Below are 22,100 nucleotides of genomic sequence, written 5' to 3' on the forward strand. Positions count from 1 at the left end.
TACTAGAATTACAAATGTGACTTGCACTATATTTCTAAAGAACAGTGTTGCCAAGCCAGGTGTGGTGGCTCACTCTTGTAATCCCAGCACTTTGGGAGGCTGAGGTGGGCGGATCATGAGGTCAGGAGTTTGAGACCAGCCTGGTCAATACAGTGAAACCCCGTCTCTACTAAAATTACAAAAATTAGCTGGGTGTGGTGGTAGGTGCCTGTAGTCCCAGCTACTTGGGAGGCTGAGGCAGGAGAATCGCTTTAACCCAGGAGGCAGAGGTTGCAGTGAGCTGAGATTGTGCCACTGCACTCCAGCCTGGGCAACAGAGCTAGACTCTGTCTCAAAAAAAAAAAAAGAAAAGAACAGTGTTGCCTCAGACCAACATGTACCCTGAATCCCCCTGCCCTACATTAATCAGCTGGGTTAGGTTCACAGGTGCGATTTTATTTATTTTGTTTGCTTTTGTTTTTTTTAAAGACAAAGTCTTGCGCTGTCTCCTAGGCTGGAGTGCAGTGGCACGATCTTGGCTCACTGCAACCTCTGCCTCCCGGGTTCAAGCGATTCTCCTGCCTCAACCTCTCTATAGTCCCTGTAGCTGGGATTACAGGCATGCATCTCCACACCCTGCTAATTTTTTGTGTTTTTAGTAGAGATGAGGTTTCACCAGTTTGGCCAGGATGGTCTCAAACTCGTGACCTCAAATGATCTACCCACCTTGGCCTCCCAAAGTGCTGGGATTACAGGCATGAGCCACCTCGCCCAGCTGACACAGGTGTGGTTTTAGAGTGAGGGGCAAGCCTGAGTCATTCTTCTGGATCACTGTGGTCCTGCTTTGGGCTGGCTGCAGGAGGAGAAAGAGGCTGTCGTGCCAAGTCCAGGGCAGCTGGGCCACAGGACTGATAGTCTCTTCCCATGGCCAGGTGGGCTGGTCACCCAGATACCCGCTCAGCCCCAGGGCTGATTTCCTACCAGCATCCCATGCTGATTCCACAGTTGAGGACGCTGAGCTCTTCTCATTCACAGCTGAACCGCTGGAGCTGGAGCTGGGAGAACATCCACAGCCTGTTTGTCCAGGTTCCCGGGAGCCCCTAAAAGGACACCTCTCTCCATGGGCATTTGGGGCACACACACTCCACCCCAAATTTACTTCCAATATCTTGTGCATTGTGGACTCAGAACATTGGATCTGGAGGCACCCTTGGGAACCTACTATCTACTGCTCTGGAGAGGAAATGGGTTAATTCTCTGTGGCAAACAACTAAGTCAGTGGCCCCAGAAGCTAAGATTCTTTGAGTTTTAATGTAACCTCTGACCTATGCAGCCTTGCTTTGAGCCCTCAGAGAAGGTTCAAGACCCTTCCCTGATATAGCTTGATCCATCTTTGCATAGGCCAAGCCCTCTGTGAGGAATGACCGTCAGCTTCCCTTGGGCTAGCAACTATTTTTTCATTAGGTCTCCATTGCCTGGAGGTTTTAGGGGGACAGGGGCCTGGTGACATGCAGAGTATGCAACCCAGCACACTGGCAGTGAGGTGTCTGGTCAAGACTACTTGTTAAATGAATGAATGAATCAATGGTGTCACTTCCTCAGAGAAACCCTTCCTGAAACCTCCTACCCCTAGACCAGCCCAGGCCTCTAGGAAAACTCCCAGCTCCCTCGCTGCCTGTGTGAGCTACCCCCAGCAAGGACAGCAGCTACATTCCCCACACTCTTTTCAGAGCCTGACTCAGGGTAGGTGCTCAGAAAATCATAAATAAAAAACAAACTCAAGCAAATATCTTCGCCGACCTAGGGACACTCCCTCGAGGCTCCTCCCAAACTTTCCTGCAGTCCCAGGCAGGTGGTTGTAGCGGGTGGGGCGTGCAGCAGTCCGGCCTTGGATGTGGAGCTTTACCTCTTAGCACATCTTTGACTTTGGGTGCATCCCTCATCCTCTCAATTCCACAGGAACATATTGAAGATCAAATGAAATACTGCCCTGAGGCTAGGTGCGGTGGCTCACGCCTGTAGTACCAGGACTTCAGGAGGCCGAGGAGGATGGATCACTTGGGCCCAGCAATTTGAGACCAGGCTGGGCAACGTGGCGAAATCCCATCTCTACAAAATTACCAAAATCAACCAGGCATGGTGGCACACACCTGTAGTCCCAGCTACTCAGGAGGCTGAGGTGGGAGGATCACTTGAGCCCAGGATGTCGAGGCTGCAGTGAGTCAAGACTGCACGACTGAACTCCAGCCTCAGCAACAGAGTGAAACCCTGTCTCAAAAAATAATAATAACAATGAAAAATAGAAATACTGCTCTGAAATTATAGCCCTTGGTGTGCACTGAGCATCTTTATTATGATTCCTTAGGAGGTGGCAGCAGATCCCTTGGAAAACTCAGGGATCTTGTGGTTTTGCTGAGCCCATTGTCAGGTGTGTGTGTGGGACTCTCAGGGTTCCCTACCCCATCCAATGCAATGGAGCCTCATACCAGCCAGCACAGAAAACATTGCTTTATTAACTGCGTTTGCCAACACACGAGGAGTGCAAAGGGCTCCCTATGACACAAGCCCTGGTGGGGCTGGGGTCTGGAAGCCCCCATGAGTGAGCAGGACAGGATGGGGCTGGGAACTATGCAGCAGCGGCAACACAGAATCATGCAGGGCACAGCGGGCATTGGCCACGCCCAGGTGACCATACATTCTATTGCTCGTTAAGGGTTGCGAACATGGACAATGTACAAAAAGGAGAAATAGGTCTTTGCGTTAATGAAAAATACATTTTTTCTCTACAAAGGAATCTTTTCTAATACAAGAAAATAAATATTGCAACATAAGCCAAAATAATTTAAAATTGCTCTTTTCAATATATTTTCAATATTTCTCTTGTATATTAACAAATGGCACATCACTTTCTTTGAAACAAAGACAGAAGGTGTCTCCTCCTGTGACATTCATATCATTCCCCCCACCGTCCCCTCAAACTCACGTGGAACACAAAGTGTTTGTGCCTCTGAGGGAGAAAGTGGCAGGAGGTGCCTTAAAGAACAACCAAAGGTCTCAGACTCCAGCCCTGGCTCATTGGCCAATGTGGCCAGCGAGGCCAAGAGCATGGGAGAGTGCCCTCCCCAAGGGCTTTGCTACAGAAATCCAGATCATTTTTCAGTGGTTTGCACATGGGCAGAGGTTGGCCACATCTGGCAGTTAGCAAGGAAATGCCAAGTTCAGCCGCTGCCAATGTTTGTTAGAATTGGGCAGTTGAATCTCTAGGAATTGTCCCAGCTAGTCCCATAGTGTGCCCATACACAGTACACACAGGCATGCCTGCACGCGGACACACGAGACGTGGCCTGGCACACCCCCCACAAACAATTCAACATCTTTGTCTGGAAACCTGGGGTGGCTTCTCCAAGGAAGCTGAGGCCCTTACATTGCAAATGCTCACACACTGTCACAAAGTCAGGCTCATTTAATAAAATAAACCCTTCTACCTTTCTTCTTCTCATTTGTCTCAAAATACATTTATGATACATAAAATACTTTTCTTGCACATTATCCTTTGTCACATGATGAGGGGAAGGAGGTGGGGGGCGGTCAGGTCAGTGAGAAGGGGGATGATAGCCAGAATGAGTTACAGAGCAGCTTCTCCCTCCCTGTGGAGGAGCAGTACGAGTGGGGAGACGTGGTCAAGAGAAAGATCCACCTCCGCCTCTGGCCTGGAAAAGGAACCTGCCTTGCTTGGTCTCAGGGGCAGCAAAGCCCTCTACACTGGGGACAGTAGACAGGAAAAAGAGAGAAGTGGCTGTGACTAACGGGGGAAAGGCTGGGAACTCAGGGAGGATGAGTGGCTGGCATGCTTCTCCTTGCAGCCTGGTGGACATCCTGGAGGTGGAGACAGCTACCTGGAGAAGCCTGCTCCAGGGCTTGGCCTGGGAGTGAAAGGGCTCCCCAAGTGAAAGGCCACCCCCATCCCCTCGCAGCAGCCAGCCAGCCTAACAGACATCTGGGTTCTGCAGGACACAGGCTCAGCGACAGTCCAGTCCAAAGCAATAGCCAATGAAGAAGGAACAGAATCCAGAGGCCAACAACATGAGCAGAGGCTCTTGGAAGAACACCAGCCACCCCAAGGCAAGGGGCCAGACTCGTTGCACCCTCTCCCTAATTCTCCGCCCACCCCTGCCACCAGGGAGGCCCAGTCCCTGTCCCAGGATGGTGTGAAGGGGCAAGGGGCCAAGTGCGGAGACTGCTAGACCCTGGGCTTTCCGGGCCCCTGGCAGTTTGGTTGTTCTTTAAGGTCACCTCTTTGCTTCCTGCAGGGTCAGACTGGGCCATCTGGCACAGACAGGGTTGCAGCCCAAGGTGACCCAAAGCATGGGGAAGGAAGAAGTTCTGTTCAAGGGCAGTAAACAGAGACTGGGGTTGGGACACTGACGCTGACACTGACTGGTCACTACTACCAAGGCGGGCAGGCAGACTCAACTCTACGGGCTAGCTCATGCCATCCCAATGCCCAGAATCCTTGAAGCCCACCCCACTCCCTCCAAGTCCACCTGGACTGGATACATTTGTCCGATCCTCTGAACTGAGTCATTATCTTTGTTTCCTGTTTTGCTAAAATTCACATGAAACTGAGTGTCGATGACAATGCCACTGTCGTACCTTGATAGTTTTGGAGTTGGGGTGGATGAAGGTCAAGCTGTTCCCCATCCTGCTTATTTGCTTTATGTATTTGGGGAGGAGGGAACCACATGGTAAAGACATTTTCCATGCTGGTTTCACTGTCAGTATCTTTCCCCTCTGTGACTCTCAGAGTTTAGGAAAGCTCACAGTGGGCTCAGCCCAGGATCTGAAATCTAACACCCAGGTACACTCCAGCAGCAGAAAAGCATCCTCTTCCGAGCGCTCGGGCTCTTCTCCTTGGGTGTGTACAATGAACGTGTTTCTATACTTTGATGCTAGAGAACTCCATTTTAAAAAAGTCCAAGTGACAAGTTGTCAGGTCCAGGCTGTGCTGTATTATGGTCAAAATATTCTTTGGCATCCACAGAATGATTCGACTGATTCACTGGACTTTTTGCAAGGTTCTTGTTGGAGAAGTTCTGGCTTTACCAGTGGCGGAAGTGACCCAGGAGTAATTCATCAAAGAAAAAAAAAAGTTTTCACGGAATTCCTTTTTTGTTGTTCCCTGAGCTATCACCCTGGGGCCACTCTACTGAAAACCTTCAGAGCAACTACCTGGGACCTTAAGGGGGGGGGGGGGGGCGTGCGGGGAAGGGCAGGACACGGGCTGGGTAAGGGGTTAAGGCTCAGGAACAGGGGAACATCCAGCAAGACTTACAACAGCCCCAGCGGCCAACACCGGCCCGCCCTGGGCCCCGGGATCCCATTGCTTGTTGGAAGGAGAAGTTTCCAAAAGGAAACCACGGAAGAAGCTCATCTCTTAGCAGGACTAGGAAACTTGAAAAGGCAAGCGGTCTGGTCTGGTCAGCTCTGTCTGAGTGACCAGACTTCAGCCGAGACTGGCCCCGAAGGAAGGAAGGAAGTTGGAGCCCCAGAGTGATTCTCTACAGTGGGCTGGTCTGAGCCCCATGACCCTGTCTGGGCACTGGCCCTCCCTTACAGCCCTCCACCTGCACTGGCAGCTGGCTGTTTGGGAGTCCCCTGAGTAAATGGCACAGCTCAGGAGGGATTCTGGGAACCCCTTCCCAGAGCCGCTGGGCTGGGCACTGGCAGGGGCAGAGCAGCAAGGGAGGGGAGGGTGGCAGGGTGGGCAGGCAGGCCTCAGATGATACGGGCTGATCAGGAACAGCTTTCGGTTCCCCTGGAACCAGCGGGCCCTCTGCACCCCCTCAGTGCTTTCTCATATAAACTCGTTGTGCTTGTGACAGTGAGTAGACTCTGGCTGGGTATTGTTTATTCTACTTCCTTGGGGACCGGTGGAGTGCAGCAGGACCCCCCAAATGGACCCCAGTGGAATCTGGGGGCAAGGCGGGGTAGGCCCTGGACTGGCCCATCTGCCATGAAATAATGCCCAAACGACAGTCTGTGTCACCCAGTGGCAGCGGGCTGGAGTCCTGAGCTCTTCTCTACCTTGCCCGCTTCTAGCCAGGAGCCCAGCAATACCACGTGGGCAGGGCAGGGATGGTGCACGGGACCTGGCAGGGTCCTGGCGGCCGGAGCCATGGAAGGAATCCTAACGTCCTAGGCCAGCACAGAGGAAAGACAACAGTGTAGAATTCAAAACTCTCTCTATATTAAAAATAAAACCACGACGGAGTGGCAGCCTCGAGGGTCTGGGACACTCAGCAGAGACTGGAAATGGCAGTTGTGACTGGGCTGAGGCCTTGTTGGGGGACCAGGGCAGGGCCCGGGACAGGGACTGGGGTGAGTTAGGAGGCCAGTACTCCCATGCGGACCACCTCCTCTGCCCCTGCCTCCCGGGGACCCCGCTGCACCCCACCGTCCTCGGCCTCTACATCTGAGTCGCTCATCTCCCCATCAGAGAAGTAGCCATCAGTCTCAGTGTCAAAATGCAGGCTGACCTTGGGCCTCTCAGCCACAGCTGAAGGTGGTCCCATTCCAGCATCAGGCCTGGCACCCGGCAATCTCCGGGTTACCTTGCTCTCGCGGGGCGGCCGGAGCCGGCCCAAAGGCTTAGGGCTCGCTGCAGGGCCAGGCACTTGGACATCTGAGTCAGCAGCTACTGAGGCTGCCTCGTCCAGGGTCTCAGGGGCCAGTGGTGGGGGGCTTTCAGGGGTGGCTAGGATGGGACAGTCCCCGGCTGCAGGGCTGGATGGCAAGTGAGAAGACGTCCGACGTGGTGGCTTCCTGGTAGGTGGCCCTTGAACCCCCTTGCCGCTGCCTGCATCCTGGCCCCAGGTCTTCTTGGGGGCTTTGTCTGGAGTCGTCCGTGAACCAGGCCCGTCCTGCGGTGGTGGTGGGGGTGGTTTCTTCTTGGCGGGCAGGCGGGTGCGGCCTCGGGCCTTCCTAGCAGGGTCGCCAGGTCGCAGCGAGGGGTCCCGCATGAAGCTGAGCAGTGTCTCCTCATCCTGCAGCAGCTCCTCTGACAGCAGCCCCGGAGCAGGGTCCTCGCGATGCCCATTGTTCAGCGGCCACTCGCTCATGGCCATGTTCTCTGCTGTGATCTGCACTGACTGTGCCAGCCAGCTGTTGAAGAAGGTGCCATCGATGGGGAATGAGGTGGACAGGCCTGCTGAGGGGAGAGAGGAGGCAAGTGAGATGCCAGCAGACGTGTGTCCCACCTTTTCAGGAAGCCCGCTGACGCTCCCAGCACACCACCATGCATCTTCTTCTCTCTGTCCCCCCGTGCCAGACCCAGGTGAGCTACCTTTGTCCATCCCTCCTGCCAACACCACCAAAGAGTTGGGACTACTTATACCCTTCTCTCCAGAAGGACGTGCTGCCCTCAAGATGGGCTTCATAATTTGTGGGATGGAGTATAAAATGAAAATATAGGCTCCTTGTTCAAATATTATTAAGAATTTCAAGGTGGAGTGTTATAGCTCTTTTAGTTTGTCTAGCAGGTTTTTTGGATTTTACCAGAAAGCCTGCCATGGGGAAAAAAATACAAGGTGGCAGCGGCAGAGCATTAAACCAAGAACAAGGACCCTGTGCAACGGCACAGGTTGCTACCCAGCTACCCACGAAGTTGGCCCTGCCCACCACTCCCACTCTGGTGGGGTTGGGGAAGGAGGAATCTGGAGGAAAATGCCCTCAGGCCACCAGAGGGCATTATAAGAGTCTTTATAAGAGTTGCCTCCCAGAGCTTGCAGCAAAGAGCTTGGATAAAGGGATCAGGCACGAATAGGGGTAAGCAAGCAGTATCCAGTCCCTCCTGGATGTCAGGGGAGAGAGGAGGCAAGTGAGATGCCAGCAGATGTGAGGGAGGCAGATCCTTCCTCCCTTACCGAGGTCTTGGGAGGGGACAGCTGGCAAGACGTGAGACTGGGTTTCCTGTTACACACCCAAGTTATCCCCTTCTTTTTGCGAGAGGGGTGTGAAATGAAGGAACATGGTCTTGCTCTGTCACCCAGGCTGGAGTGCAGTAGCATGATCATGGTGCCCTGCAGCCTCAGCCTCATGGGATCAAGTGATCCTCCCAACTCAGCCTCCTGAGCAGCTGGAAATACAAGCATGCACCACCACGCCTGGGTTGTCCCCTTGTTGAGACAGAGGGACAGAAAGGATGACCTGGGGCTTCTGTCCCAGAGGCAAGGTCTGGAAGGAGACTCCATGATGCTGCCCGAGATCTCTGGAGGAAGCACGTGAGGTCCATGAGTCACACTGCTCCCACTAGGCTGCTCTGCCTAACAGGAGGCCTGGGACAGAGGAGGTGATGGGCAGGGCCAGGGCTTGCAGCCACTCCTCTGGGTATCTCTGGGTAGCTCCAGGAAAGTCTGCTGCTGTTGCAGGAAGGGCCTATTTAGAGGATTCTGGGAGAGTAAGACAAGGATGGGGCTTTCTGGTAGATCCGCCCCTCCCAGCATGGGGCCTGTCCTGGGGGACTCTGGGAAAATCCAGCCACCAGGACCCAGCCAGGGAAATGACCGGACAGTTCCTGAATGGGCGTGGTCCAGCCTCCATCCAGGTCTACAGAAGGGGCATTTCCCAGGGTGTCACACGGGGCTCTGAGATCTGTCTCCTTTGTGGGTGGAAGGTGTGTGCACCTGGGCAAGCAAGGGCCTGGTTACCGCTCTTGAGCCTCAGTCTCCTATTCTGTGCAGCTAGCCTCCCGCAGGGCAGAGCTGCAAGTGTGGTGACGGTCAAGCCTGCCCGTGTCTGCAGGCCAGCATGGCCCTCACTCACCCAGCTGCCCCAGGACTGAGTCAGGCCCCGCCTTCACTTTCTCTTTCTTCTCAGTGCTGCCCTTGGAGCCCTCGCAGCCCTTCCTCTTCGAGTCACTCTTCTTGCCCTTTGCTCTCCTCCCAGACCGCTCTGTGTCAGGGAAAGCGAGATGAGGAGGGAGATGGTTACCCTGAGTGGCCTCAGTCAGCACCAAGATCCCTGCGTGGCAGCCCAGGAGTCCTCCATCAGTCAGTGCTCACCCTCTACAGCAAAAAGGTTGGAGCCAGGGGACGGCTGGCGTGGTGGGGTGAGCCAATTGTCCACTGTGCCCTGTGGGGGACTTGGGGTGGCCACAGGGCCACAAGGAGAGGCCCTTGCAGGACCTGGACTCTAGTCTGACCTGCACAACTTGCAGCCTTGGGAGAGAGTGTGGGTGGTGGGAGGAATGGCTGGAGGGGAGTCCGGACAGGTCAGGGCCTTGAATGCCAGGCTGAGAAGCCAGACATGTCAGTGGAAGGAACGCTATCTGAGGGGTCAAGAGGCTTGGGGTCCATTCCTAACACCAGGGTCAGCTCCCCTGAACCAGTCTCCTGCATTAGTCTCTTGGTTGGCTTTCAAAGTCGGGCAGCGAACTGGATGGGAGATTCACGGCGCGCCCCTGGCCCGTGTGTTCTTTCAGTTCAGGCTAGGCCTCAGTCTCACCTGTTTTGGTTTGTTTTGAGGCCGAGTCTTGCTCCGTTGCCCATGATGGAGTGCAGTAGTACAATCACAGTTTACTGCAGACTTGACCTCCCAGGCCCAAGTGATCCTTTAGCCTCAGCCTCCTGAGTAGCTGGGACCACAGGTACACGCCACCACACCTGGCTAATTTTCAAATGTTGTAGAGACAGGATCTTACTATGTTGCCCGGACTGGTCTTGAACTCTTGGGCTCCAGTAATCCTTCCACCTTGGCCTCCCAAAGTGCTGGGATTAAAAGTGTGAGCCACTGTGCCTGGCCACATCTGTTTATTTATTTATTTTTTAGAGACAGGGCCTGGCTCTGTTACCCAGGCTGGAGTGCAGTGGTGTAATCATAGCTCGCTCAAGCAATCCTCCTACTTCTGCTCCCCAAGCAGCTAGGAATACAGGAATGTGTCACCATGCTCAGCTAATTTTTGTAATTTTTTTTGTACAGACAGGTTGGTCTGGAACGCCTGGCTTCAAGTGATTTTCCCACTGTGGACTCCCAAAGTGCTGGGATTTTAGGCATGAGCCACCGTGCCTGGGCAATCTCATCTGTAACATGGCATGTAACCAATGCCCAGATACACTGGAGGCAGGCTCCTGGAGAGGCTCCCCACTGCTCTCAGGACAGTGTAAGCTCCTCCCCCAGGCTACAAGAAGATCTTGCACATGTGACCCTGGTTACCCATCACCCCCACTTCAGGTGTCTTCCTTCTGCCTGGTGCAGCCATTCCAGCTTCCTTCCAGTTTCTCTGCCAAGACATGCTCTGGCCACTAAGTCTCCAAATACGCAGTTTTCTTGTCCTGTCCTTCACCTGATTCCGCTCACAGCCCAAATATCATCTCCACTAGGAGGCCTTTTCCAGCCGCCAAGTCAGACAGCCTCGCCGACATACACACAGCCCATGACCCACCCCAAGCGTCAAGCCTCAAAACAGTGTGAGCACCAGCTTTGGACAGGGCAAACCAGTCGTCTCCAAATGCCCCGCCCTGCCCTGAACAAACAGTTGCCTGTTGTTGACACTCAACACAGGAGTTGCAAATGTCCCCAGAACCAATGCAGGGATGTGAACCCTCCAGGCTCTTGACCATGCTTCTGGAATCCTGTGCCTCAGGGCACTGCTTTGGCTTGCAGGGCTCTGCTTCCTCAGGGCTCTGCTTCCTCAACTGTGGGTGCCTCGCGTGGGCTTCTCCTTCTGCAGCCGATATGTGGCCACAGCCAAGTGCTAGGAGGCCTGAGATGTTGTCGGAGCATCACTGCTTCTGGGAAGACATCCCTGATACTTCTATCCCTGCACTGGCAGCAACTGTAGCCTCTGCGATATCACGTTCCTTTCTCTCTCCAGATGGTGTGTTCCACAAGGGCAGGAACCCTATCCAATCCATGCTCAGTTAATGCTGGCTGAATGAATAAACAGAAGACAGGGGGCCTGGAAAGCTCCAGCAGCCAGTAAGCTGCCACAGTCTTTGCGTACATGGTGAGCTCTGCATGGCCACGACTAGCACCTGAACTTGGCAAGGCTAGATGTTGGGGCCAGAGTGGATGGTGATGCCAAAGCACAATCAGGTCAGCTCAGCTCTCAGGCAGAAGTAGGGGCAGCAGAGGTCCTCAGTCATTTGCTCCAATGGTGGCTCAGCAGCTTTCCTCCCTCCTCTCCACTCCAGGCCCAGCTCAGCTCCGAGGCTGAAGTGGCATTGGCAGACCCTGGCTTAAAATCTCTCTCCACCCAGCTATTTCTGCTGCATGTAAACGAAACACTGGGGTACCGCTTTGGGGGCTAAGTGTTGCTCTTCTTAACATGTATATGCTCCAGGAAGGGTCCTGTGTCTGGCAATATCCACAATTAACAGATAAGATCAATGTCAGAGCTTCCTTCAGCCTTTGATTTCCAGACCCATTAAACACATGTGACACCAAGAGAAGAAGAAGAAGAACAAAACAGCAGAAAACACTGCAGATGCAGGGCAAGAACCCTGTTAGGGTCAGACACAAACAATAGCCAGGTCCTGTCACATCTCTGGGGCAGCTGCCTTCTTCAAAACTGATTCCCAGGCACACCAGGGTTCAGGGAAGCTCACCAGCTTCTGGCCCTTCCTGCCTCAGCACCAGCAGAGAGCCACTAGGACTTCTTCTTTGTACCTGTTCATATGCAATCAGCTCCTGAACTGCTGTGGCCTAGTCAACCAGAAAGCTCCCTGAGGGCAGGCCTGATGCCCACATTCCAACCTCTGGCTCTTTGCCTAGTGACACACAACCCAGGACTCTGGCAGGTCCCCGTCTGGGCCTACTAATTGGATGGTGAAGGGTAGGGGTGGGGGCCAGTGGCCCCTGGCTCCACGCAGATACCCCACCAGGGTCCAAAGACACACCCTCGTTGGGACCCAGCCCCGCAAGAGAGGGCACACGGAGGTGGCGGCGGCAGGTGGGGAAGGCGCCTACCTCGACACAGATCCTGTTCAATAAGTTTCATCTGCAGGTGGAATATCTGCTCCTGGAGTTTGCAGATGGCGTGTTTCGTTCTCTCGCGCCTTGTCACCATGTAGCACAGATTTCTAACCTGAGAAAACAAGAGAGATTTTCCACCTTACTCACAGGCAACCACCCCAGACCTCCCAGCTCTGGGGACCTTGCTATGGGTAGAGGCAGTGCCGGGGGCACAGGTTACCACCATAGCCTATCCTGCCCAGAACATCTGCAAACCAATTCCCAGACCCTGAGCGTATTCCTCAGCCCTGTGCTGCATGTCTCGGAAACAAAACCGAAGGCCACACACAGCCTCGGCCCTGTGGTCCCTGGCTGAGCCAGAGCGGCCAGGGGAGAGCACCTGGTTAGATCAGCCCAGCATGCCCACTTCCTCCTCGGAGTCTTACCTTCCTGGTAAGGTCAGCCACGCTGCCTCCCAAGGCCCTGCCAACAAGGTTGCTCTCCTCTATAACCACAGTGCCTGCAGACTCATCAGGGTCTCACCAGGTCACCAACTTCATGCCTCTGCCTCCTGTCCAAGGCCTCTCTTTCCCAGTAAAGAAATTCTTCAGACACAAACAGCATGGCAAAAACTAACATGTGTCCTGAGCCACAAATGGCCCTGGTACTTGCAGCCAGAGAGAATGCCAGCAGAATAGCTTTGAGCAGAAAGGAAGTCCTAACCCAACTGTGCCCAGCCTGCAGCCAACCCATGTCTACCCGCTGCACTGGGACCTGAGCCAGGCTCATGCCATGCTGGCCAAGGCTTCCACATCCACACAGCCACCTTCACTCTGCCAGTGACAGAACTCCTCAGCAGAGAGGGCAGAGGCCTCTCTGACTGCCTCAAGGCCAGCTGAGAAGAGCCCCTTGGGGCCTTAGACACCAGCTGCTAAGCTCATGGGACGTGGACCCCTCCTATAGGTGGTCCCACAGGAAGCATCTGCAGAATGGACCGTGCTGCTGCCTGCCCACCTGGCACCTTACCCTAGAGGGCCATCCCTCCCTGGCTGCTCTCAGGGCAGGCCAACTTCCGGAGCCAAGACCAAGCCCTCTCCCTTGAGACACTTCCATGGTCTTCAGCACAGGATGGAGACTCCATTATCAGGGACAGTTGGCCAAAGCTGCTCAGCTTGAATCCTGGGTCCCACCAGGGTCTTTCCAGCTGGGACCAGGCTGTTTCCCGTTGGGTTCCACCTTCAAGGCTGAGTTCAGTCTTCATGTCCTTAAGCTGAGGTGACCTGTGGTTCCAGACCCCCTGCCTGTTGGCATAACCATCATTTCTCCCAGTCCGAGGGCAGCCAAGATCAGACCTCTCTTCTGGGTATGGGCATCCTCGTTTCTTTCCTGAGCCCGGCTGTGAAGGATATACCACAAAGGTGGCTCCAGCCTCAGGCCTCCACCCGATGCGCTCTGCATGGACTCTCCGTGGCCTTCCACGCTGGTGTGCGCGCCCTCAGCTCAGACCGTGAGCACCACGCCATCCATCTCTGAGCCTCAGCTCCACCTATCCCTATGGCCAGTACCACTCTAGGGGGCCACCCTGGGCTGCAACCACCTGGACCCAGCCTGTGAGCCCTGGCTCTAGCCTATCGGGATGGCCCACCTTTCTGTCAAAACTTGGACCTCCTAAAACCACCCTCCAACCAGCCTCCTTCCCCCACACCCTTAAGCACTGGTTATAGCTCTGTGGACTTGCACTGTGTGGGGCCCTGGACTCAAGCAAGCAACGCTGCGGGGGCCCCTTTCTTTTCAGGGTAGGTAGGTGCTGACCAACTACTAACAGGACCAGGTGGCTCCGACCCACACTTGGGGGTGCTGAGCAAGGCGTCTTGGACACACCAGCAGCCAGTGGGAGTGGGAGTTGATCACACGGCGGGGGCAGAGCCTGGGAACGAGGAATCCAGGCCGCAGGAAGGCAAAGCAGAGCCTCATGGCAGTAGTCTGAAGGGAGCAGTGAGGAGTGGTGGGGCTGGCAAGGGAGGAGGGCAGGCGCTGAGGCTTGACTGAGCCAGGCCAAAGGAAGCCAAGGATTTTCTTTTTTTTCTTTTGAGACAGGGTCTTGCTCTGTCGCCTAGGCCGGAGTGCAGTGGCATGATCTCCGCTCACTGCAAACTCTGCCTCCTGGGTTCAAGCGATTCTCCTGCCTCCGCCTCCCATGTAGCTGGCATTACAGGCGTCTGCCACGACACCCGGCTAATTTTTGTATTTTTAGTAGAGATGAGGTTTTACCATGTTGGCCAGGCTGGTCTCGAACTCCTGACCTCCTGATCCGCCCGCCTTGGATTCCCAAAGTGCTGGGATTACAGGCATGAGCCACCGAGCTCGGCCCAGGGGTGGATTTTCACAGAGTAGTGAGACACTTCCCTTCTCCCTTCTTCCCTTCTCCCACCTGCAGTGGCTTCTATACGGGATTGAATAGTGTTCCCCCAAATTCATTTTTACTGGGACCCTTGCAACGTGACCTTATTTGGAAATAGGGTCTCTGTAGATACAAATAGTTAAGATGATGTCATACTATATTAGGGTGGGCCCTTGATCTACTATGAGTGGAGTCCTGACACAGGGGCCTATAGGGAGAAGACCATGTGACCTGGCAGAGGCAGAGGCTAGACAGATGTCCGCAGACTAAGGAACAGCAAAGATTCCTGGCAACCACCAGAAGCTGGGAGGCACGAAGAGACTCTCCCGCAGAGCCCCCGGCAGGAACTAATCCTGCTGACACCTCAACCTTGGGCTTCCAGCCTCCAGAACCGTGAGAATAAATCTCACCATCCAGCTGGTGGCAGGCAGGCAGGCCGAGGAAACTAACAGGGATGCTGGGCATGAGACGCCGGCAGCCTTTAGAAGGGACTTGGTGTGGAGCTCAAGAGGGAAGGGCAGCCAGCACCCCCACGTCGGGCAAAACTGTGGGCAGCCGTGAAAGACAGTGGAGCCTGAGGCCTCCAGCCCTCGGAGTGAACAGTCAGGGGAGAGTGGTGGATGACCATTGAGGCCAAGGAGTGGCCAGGGAGGGAGGGGGTAAACTGGGACCTCAGTGGGGACCTGGTCAGAGGATCACAGGAAAAGGACTCCAAGACTAAGGGCAGGTCTGATTGTGGCAGCCACTGCTGAGAGGGTCGGGGGATGCAGAGGTAGGCGGGGGAGGCTGCAGGCAGCCCAGGTGGCAGGCTCTGGGATGTGGCGGAAATCCGGCCAGAGTGGGCAGCAAGGATGCAAATACCATGAGGGATGACAGGAAAGGAGAGATGGGGGTGGGAGCAGAGGAACCCACGACTAGAGGGAAATAGGGAGGGAGGATTCGCTTTTGAAGATGAGAGAGGGTTGAACAGATTCAAATGTTGGTGGAAAAGGACCCACAGAAAGGAAGAAGAAAAGACAGACTCATGAGCTGCAGGTGTGGGCCAGAAAAGAGACCCTGTGGGGGAAGGAAGACAGGAGGGAAGGGAAGAGAATGGACCGAGAGTCTCAGCTGGCAGAAGTTAGAGGCCCTGGTGTGAGGACAGAGGGGAGGCTGTCCTGAGGGAGGCAGGGCCCAGCATGTGAGCAGCAGGGATTAGGTGGGGTGTGCGGCAGGGACTGCCCTGCTCAGCGCTGTGGGATTTCTCTTCATGGAGGGAGTGGCTCTTAGTGGGTGAGGCTCTGCCCGGGGTCTGGCCTCAGCGAGGGACAAGGGTTGGGGCATAGCAGGCCAGTGCCAAACAGGGAGTGAATGAAGAAAGCAGGACAGAGAAGGGTGGAGGGCCCGGGAGACAAGTGAGCAGGGAGAGCAGGAGACTGTGGGCAGGGAGGAGGAAGTGACGATTTTTGGGTTACTGACCTGGGAACAGCTGAAGGTGGTGACTGGGCTTGGGTGAGGCAGGGGCACTAATGGGTTGGGGGAGCTCTGGAGATGGGAGGCACAGGGGCAGAAGAGCCAGATGTCTGGAGGCTGGAGCTGCCCAGGACAAGGATGGCTTTGGTGGGAGGCCAAGTGGACCACCATCCAGGCACTGAGGCCAGGACCCACTTCCTGCTGAGTCTTTCCCTCCTTGGGAAGTTGTCCCATGTCATCCTCTGTGCAGGTGTGTGTCTTAGAGCTGCCTCCACCCTCTCAGCCTCCTCCTCAGGCCAGGTCAGGCTCCCAAATAAACTTCTGGTGACCAGAGCCAGAGCTACAAGCAGCAAGTCCCTGCACAGCCTGCTTGTCAGCGTGGTTGCTAGGGGACACCAGCCGGCACTTGTCGGGCTGATCAACAGCGCTGCAATTTTTTTTTTTTTGTCAGCCATAAATAACTCTAGGAGGCTACAGTGGCCATGCCTTCCGAGGGTCCGCTGGGGCCGAGGCCAAACGCTGAAATTTTAGGAAAGCACATCTGGTTGACCATAAAATGGGATTTCATGCTGGCCACAGCCCTGGCTCCTGTTTCTCTCAGCAAAACCCCTGCCTGGCTGAGGAGGAACGAATCAATCTGGGAGGATGCTAGGTTCCCAGGCCCTAGCACTGGGCTTGCCCTTTCGGTCCTCTGTGGAGCCCACCCTCAGAGCGCATGGGCTGGCCTCCCTTCTTCTAAGAGCCAAATGCTGAGGGGCCAGGACAGTAGCAACAATCACGGCCAACAATGGAGGGCACTGTGCTAAGCTCTGTCCCTCACACGCACTGTGACCCCAAGGTCAGTCTGATCCTTATTCCCATTTTACAGACAAAGAAACTGAAACTTAGAGAAGTAGAAACTGAAACAAAGAAGGCACAGAACTGGGAGTGCAGGAACTGGATGCAAAGTCAGGCTATCAAGGCCTCGACCTCAAGCCCTGCCCCATCTTCCGATGATTCCCGCCCAGGGTGGCGTAGTGCTCAGTTACAGGCTACTCTCGGCTGCCGGCACTGGGCCATGGTCCGAGACTGGGCCTGCTGGCCAGGCCACCAACCACCACGGGCCTTTGCAGAAAGCCTCCCCCGTGGCAGGGTTCCTGTCACTGTTCATTCACCCAAGTTGCAAATGTGTGACCTGGAGAGGCCTTGAGGCTGGGCCGCCGATGGGGGTCAGCTTGGCTGATGGTTGTCCCTCCTCAGCCCTGCCAGGGCTGTGCATGCCCCTGCTCTCATCGAAGCTGGTGCCCGCCAGTTCACCTTGGTGGCTGCTCAAGAAGCAGCATTTGACAGGGCCCCCTGAGCCGTAAGAGGCTGCACGTACTTCAAAATTGGCCCTGCTTCCTCTTCCTGGAGGAGGAGTGGGATGGTTCACACCTGACTCTGGAGTGTTCTGGCCCCCACTGGAGGGGTCTGTGCAGCAGCTCTCATTCCCCAGAACCCCAGAGCCTGCCAACCTCAGCCCCAGGCCCCACCTGAACCAGCCGAGACTGGGGTGGGAAGGTTAGGGGGCTGATAAGGGGAAGCTTTTGCCCAGGAAATTTACAGAACAGAGAATAAGCCAACAACTCCTTTTCTGCCCCTGACTGAGATCCAAATTCAAGCCCAAAACCCCTGGGATGGAGTTCCTCTAAGGCTTCCTGTTACTCGTCTCTCCGAGCCCCAGTTTCCTCATCTGCTCAGCAAGGCTGGGAGGATCTTCCTCAAGTCTCTTTTTCCAGGATGATGACTATATAAGTGAGTCAGCCCTTGGCCTCCCTGGACAACCCAGCCAGGAACAGACACATGCGCTGACCAGCACAGAACAGGGAAGTCAGTTCTGAGGGGATGTTTGGGAAACAGTAGGAGTAAAAGCAGGTGTTTCCCCTGGAGATCCAGCAGGTGGAGACATGGTGGCCTGAAGAAGACTCTGGAAGCAGCTTCAGTCTCAGCAGGTCTTACACCTGATGCCCCTGCCACGTGACAGGAGGCTGGGCTGGCCAGGAGGTGGTGGCTGCAATGTAGATGGCCTTGCCCTCTGTCCTGGCTGGAGCCAGGGACATCTGGTTCCTCCCACCCCCACCTCTTCCTTCTGGCCTGGTGGCAAGCTGGCTGCCAGGCAGTGAGTGAGCTCCGGGGCCAACAGGTCATTTCCCTCTTGAGCAGGCTCCAGGGCAGATGAGGAGGAAGGAGAGGAGTGAGGAAGTTGGGTCCAGTGCCACTTCCCTGACAGTACAACACCCCCAGAGATGTTCTACCCATTTTACAGCCTTGCCCACTGTGATGCAGATTAAGAAAAGCAGCTGTTTCCGGTCACACAAAGCTCCCTGCGTGCTCCTGCCCAGAGCTGTTTCCTGACAGGACCCAGGGAGAGGGCGAGCATGTGTGTCTGAACCCAGGGGAGACACTGTGACATGGTCCCATATGCTCTGGAACCCTAGAAATGTCCCAGAGAGGAGAGGCCAGAACAGCCTGTGGGGTTCAGAGGACTGGACAAGGATCCAGAAATCCTGCTTCATTTCACTCAGCCCCCTGGACCAAGCCACCGTCATCTATTTCCCAGCACACAGCTGGGGGCGGTTTTCAGCCAGCCCACCCATTCCTCGGACTTCTCCAGGGAGTGATGGGTGGAAGTCCCAGCCACAATGTGTCGGTCCCTCCTTAGCACTTCTGCAGCTTCCAGACACACTGTGATCCACCAGCCCAGCCTTGTGTGATTTACCAGCTCCTTTCACCTCCTCCTTCCACTCCACCGTTCCTTGAGTCCACCCTGTCTCCTTCGTGCCTCTGTTCTCTTTGCCCAGCACCCCACGGAGCCGCATTTACCCATCTACCCTGCCCTGGCCCGGCACAAGCCTGTTTGGCTGCTCCTGGCTCTTGATGCTCCTGGCTTTCAGCAAGGGTTACAGGGACAGCTTGGGAAGCCCCAGTTCCTCCTCTACCTCAGATTCTCAACGCAAGCTCATGTGTTAGGACCAGGCAGGGCCCACAGAGGCAAGCAAGTGCCAGAAGCCTGGGTCCTCGCCCTAGCTCTGGTGCTCCCAGCCTCATGACCTTGGCAGGGCCCCCACCATTCACCAGGCCTGTGATAGGGCTGGCACAAGAGGGACTCAGAGATTCAAGAACTGGACTCTTCTCTGTTCTGTAAAGTGTCAGTCACCCCCATACTCTTTGGGATCTGAAAGCCCTCAGCCACTTGGCAGGCTCCTGCAGCAGTGCCGGTCCACCAGAGCTCACAGTTTGAGTCCTGGTGAGTCCTGGCTGCTCCAGGCCAGTGACTGTGGCACGGAAAGGACTCCTGGACCCACCAGGCAGGTGGGCGGGCAGGCAGCATGCGGACTCACCCTCTCTAGGTCCTGCCGCAGATGGGTGAAGAGCTTCAGGCGGCGGTAGAGGACATCCTGCTCCTGCTGGGCCAGGTTGTCCACCTCGTCGGTCTTGGGGGTCAGCAGCGGCTGGTTGGCATTGGCTTTCCTCTTCAGCTTCCAGTACTGGTAGATGAAGTCGACCAGCACCTCAGCCAGGTCCAGCCGCTCAGCCACCTCAGCAGGTTCCACCAGCTCATAGAAGTCCTCCTCTAGCTGCTGCAGCCGCTGCTTGCGCAGGGTCACCTTTTCTAGGTCCTCGCCAGCCTGACTGGGCTCTGCAGGCTCAGATGTGGGCTCATTACGTGGGCCCCCATCACTGTGTTCCTGGCAGAATGACTTGAACTTGACCTCATCATTGTCTGCTAATATAGTCCGCATTTCCAGGCTGTGGTCAAAGGCGCATGTGACATGGAATGCTGTGACGCAGGAAGGCATGGAACACTGAGGGGAAAGGAGGAGCAGCATCAGACATGGAGGGAGCCTGGTGGGAGGGGAGAAGATAGAGAGGCTTCCCCCAGGGCTCTACTGAGAATGCACAATGCTGGTGAGAACCTAAATCCTAAATAGAATGGCATGGGCTCCCGACCTCCTGTGCAGGATGGGAGTTATGGCAGGGGAGGAGGAGGAGCTCTGGGGCGCCCGGAAAGGAAGCCCATTCAACACCATGTGCCCTGGGGGAGTCGATCAGAAGACAGTTGAGAAACACCTCTGGGGACAAACTGCATTTTTTTTTTTTTTTTTTTTTTGAGAGAGTCTCACTCTGTTGCCCAGGCTAGAGTGCAGTGGCTCCATCTCACTGCAACCTCCGCTTCCCAGGTTCAAGAGATTCTCCTGCCTCAGACTCCCAAGTAGCTAGGACTACAGGCGTGCACCACCTAGTTTTTGTATTTTTAGAGATGAGGTTTCACCATGTTGGCCAGGCTGGTCTTGAACTCCTGACCTCAGGTGATCCACCTGCCTTGGCCTCCCAAAGTGCTGGCATTACAGGTGTGAGCCACCATGCCTGGTCTCAAGCGGCATTTTTGTGTGGGCAAAATGACTTTGGCATCACAGAGCATCAAAAGAAAGGCTGATGATGGGTCACTGGCCCATCTAAGATGGGGATTGTGGTCCCCTTTTTGTCCTCTGGGAAGAGGGGCTGGACTTAGACCCCTTCCCTCTCCTTTCGTCCAGACAGCTTCAGGCTTGACCCTCTCTCTTAGCCTCGGATGATGGCTGTGGGCAGCTGATAACCGTGTCAGCAATCATGCACCCAACTATTACAACTGCTTATGCTGCACTCACAAATCCTTTTGAAGGTCCATGGATGAGTGGAGGCACAACTAATGTTTACAATGACAACTCTGTTCCTAAAAGATGAGGCGGACAAAGGATGACTCCCACCTGCACTCCTAAACTATAGACCCGAGGCATCAACATCCCCTGGGAGCTTGTTAGAAATGCAAGTTCTCAGCTTCACTCCAGACTTACTGAGTCAGAGCCTTTCAGGAGTAGGCTCAGCAGTCTATGTTTACCGAGCCCTCCAGATAATTCTCATGCACGCTAGACTTTGGGAATAGACTTTGCTAAAGACAGACTGGTACAGCTCTTCCAGTGTCAGGAGAGTCTATTAGCTTAGCTAGAGGAGAAGTTTGATTCTTAACCCCTAATGTGTCAAGTTCAATGTCAGAAGTGAGGCTAATATATTCATCGAGCCCCAAGACACTTGCTTTCAGGGAAAGCCAGAGTTCTTAGCACTCCAATAGGGTGGTGAGCCTTGGTTTCCCAGGTCTGTTCCCACTCCCTCAAAGACCAGAGGATGGAGAAATGCTCCCCATTAGGTGCAATTCTGACTCTGGCCCCAGTCCCACATCCCTCTGGGGCACATCAGTCTTCAGCCCCATGGAGGGGAGAGGGTGGTGGCAGCTGCTGTTCGAGGCTCCAAGCATGCCTCTCTCTCAGCCGGCTCCTGACAGCAGGAGGGGGAAGTAGTCCACATACCTGGATGCAGGTGCCTGTGCATTCCTTGCAGAGGCTGCAGGACAGAGCCCAGCGGCTGGCTGGGATATGCGAGATCTTGGTGATGGGCTCCATCTTCTCTGGGCAGCCGATGCTGACCTGGGCAGGACACAGGGGGCTGTATCATTCCTCTCATCCCCAGCCTGCCTCCAGGGATCTCCAAAATGGGGGTTTGTCTGCTGAAACTAGGTGGTGGGCAGACAGGGCAGTGGCTGAGCCCCTAAATCCCAAGTCCCTCCTAACACCAAACAAGCATGGCTGAAAGGCCGGAATTCCTCCTGACTCTCCCAAGCTGACCACTGGATGAGTGTGTTAGTGTGTGCTCATCTGAGACTCATCTTAAATTGTCTGTGAATGTGTGAGTGTGCCATCAGTATGTGTAGTTGACTGTGTGTGTGTGCTTGCGACTATGTGGGCCTTGACAGAGAGGTGTTTTGGTGTGTGCGCACAGGTACATGCAAGATCCCCCTCCTTTCTGCACTCAGGCCTTTGTTAATAACATCTTCAGAGTTCTTGTTACAATTTGTATTTATATTACTTATTTTTCTGGGCACCAAGAAAAAGTCTCATGGTGGGACCTCCTCTTGAAGGTCTTTAGGGCTCTCCTGGGGATATGCCTTTGTTGAGCCCTTCCTATGGGGACAGGCCTACAACTATGCCCAAGTCTACTGGGCAGAGACCACCCCACAGCCCAGAGGCAGGGCACATTTGCCTCCCCATTGCTGATGCCTGAGGATGGAAAAAGCAATTCTCTCCAAAGGTCCTGAGCCAAAGGGTCTTTATGATGGAGTCCCTGTTGGTTCTGTCTCTGCCATGCCCAGCCCAGGGCACACTCATAGGTGGTCCCAGTCTTCAACATGCTGATCCGCAAGCAAGTGCCTACCGCTGACACAAACAACTGTGATCACAGAAGCCTGCAGTGTGGGCTTCAGACTGGG

General features: G+C 54.9%; 1 protein-coding gene across 11 annotated transcripts in view; it reads right to left on the reverse strand.

Moving 5' to 3' along the window:
- Window positions 1-2,471: 2,471 nt before the first annotated feature.
- The window catches only part of JADE2 (jade family PHD finger 2), a 59,473-nt gene continuing 39,844 nt past the window's right edge, over window positions 2,472-22,100 (reverse strand). For 8 of the 11 annotated variants that reach the window (XM_017871971.1, XM_017871965.1, XM_017871963.1 and 5 more), the window contains exons 8-12: window positions 21,145-21,261; window positions 19,141-19,605; window positions 11,944-12,061; window positions 8,800-8,928; window positions 2,472-7,186 (exon numbers count right to left, since the gene is read on the reverse strand). In XM_017871971.1, the coding sequence (XP_017727460.1) occupies window positions 6,363-7,186; window positions 8,800-8,928; window positions 11,944-12,061; window positions 19,141-19,605; window positions 21,145-21,261 (1,653 nt within the window). In that variant the 3' untranslated portion in view covers window positions 2,472-6,362. The remainder of the gene's footprint in view (window positions 7,187-8,799; window positions 8,929-11,943; window positions 12,062-19,140; window positions 19,606-21,144; window positions 21,262-22,100) is intronic. The other 3 variants (XM_017871962.1, XM_017871972.1, XM_017871973.1) reach the window with 3 other exon arrangements.

The sequence above is a fragment of the Rhinopithecus bieti genome, unplaced genomic scaffold, assembly GCF_001698545.2.
Source record: "Rhinopithecus bieti isolate Rb0 unplaced genomic scaffold, ASM169854v2 scaffold_5889, whole genome shotgun sequence".
Lineage (NCBI taxonomy): Eukaryota > Metazoa > Chordata > Mammalia > Primates > Cercopithecidae > Rhinopithecus > Rhinopithecus bieti.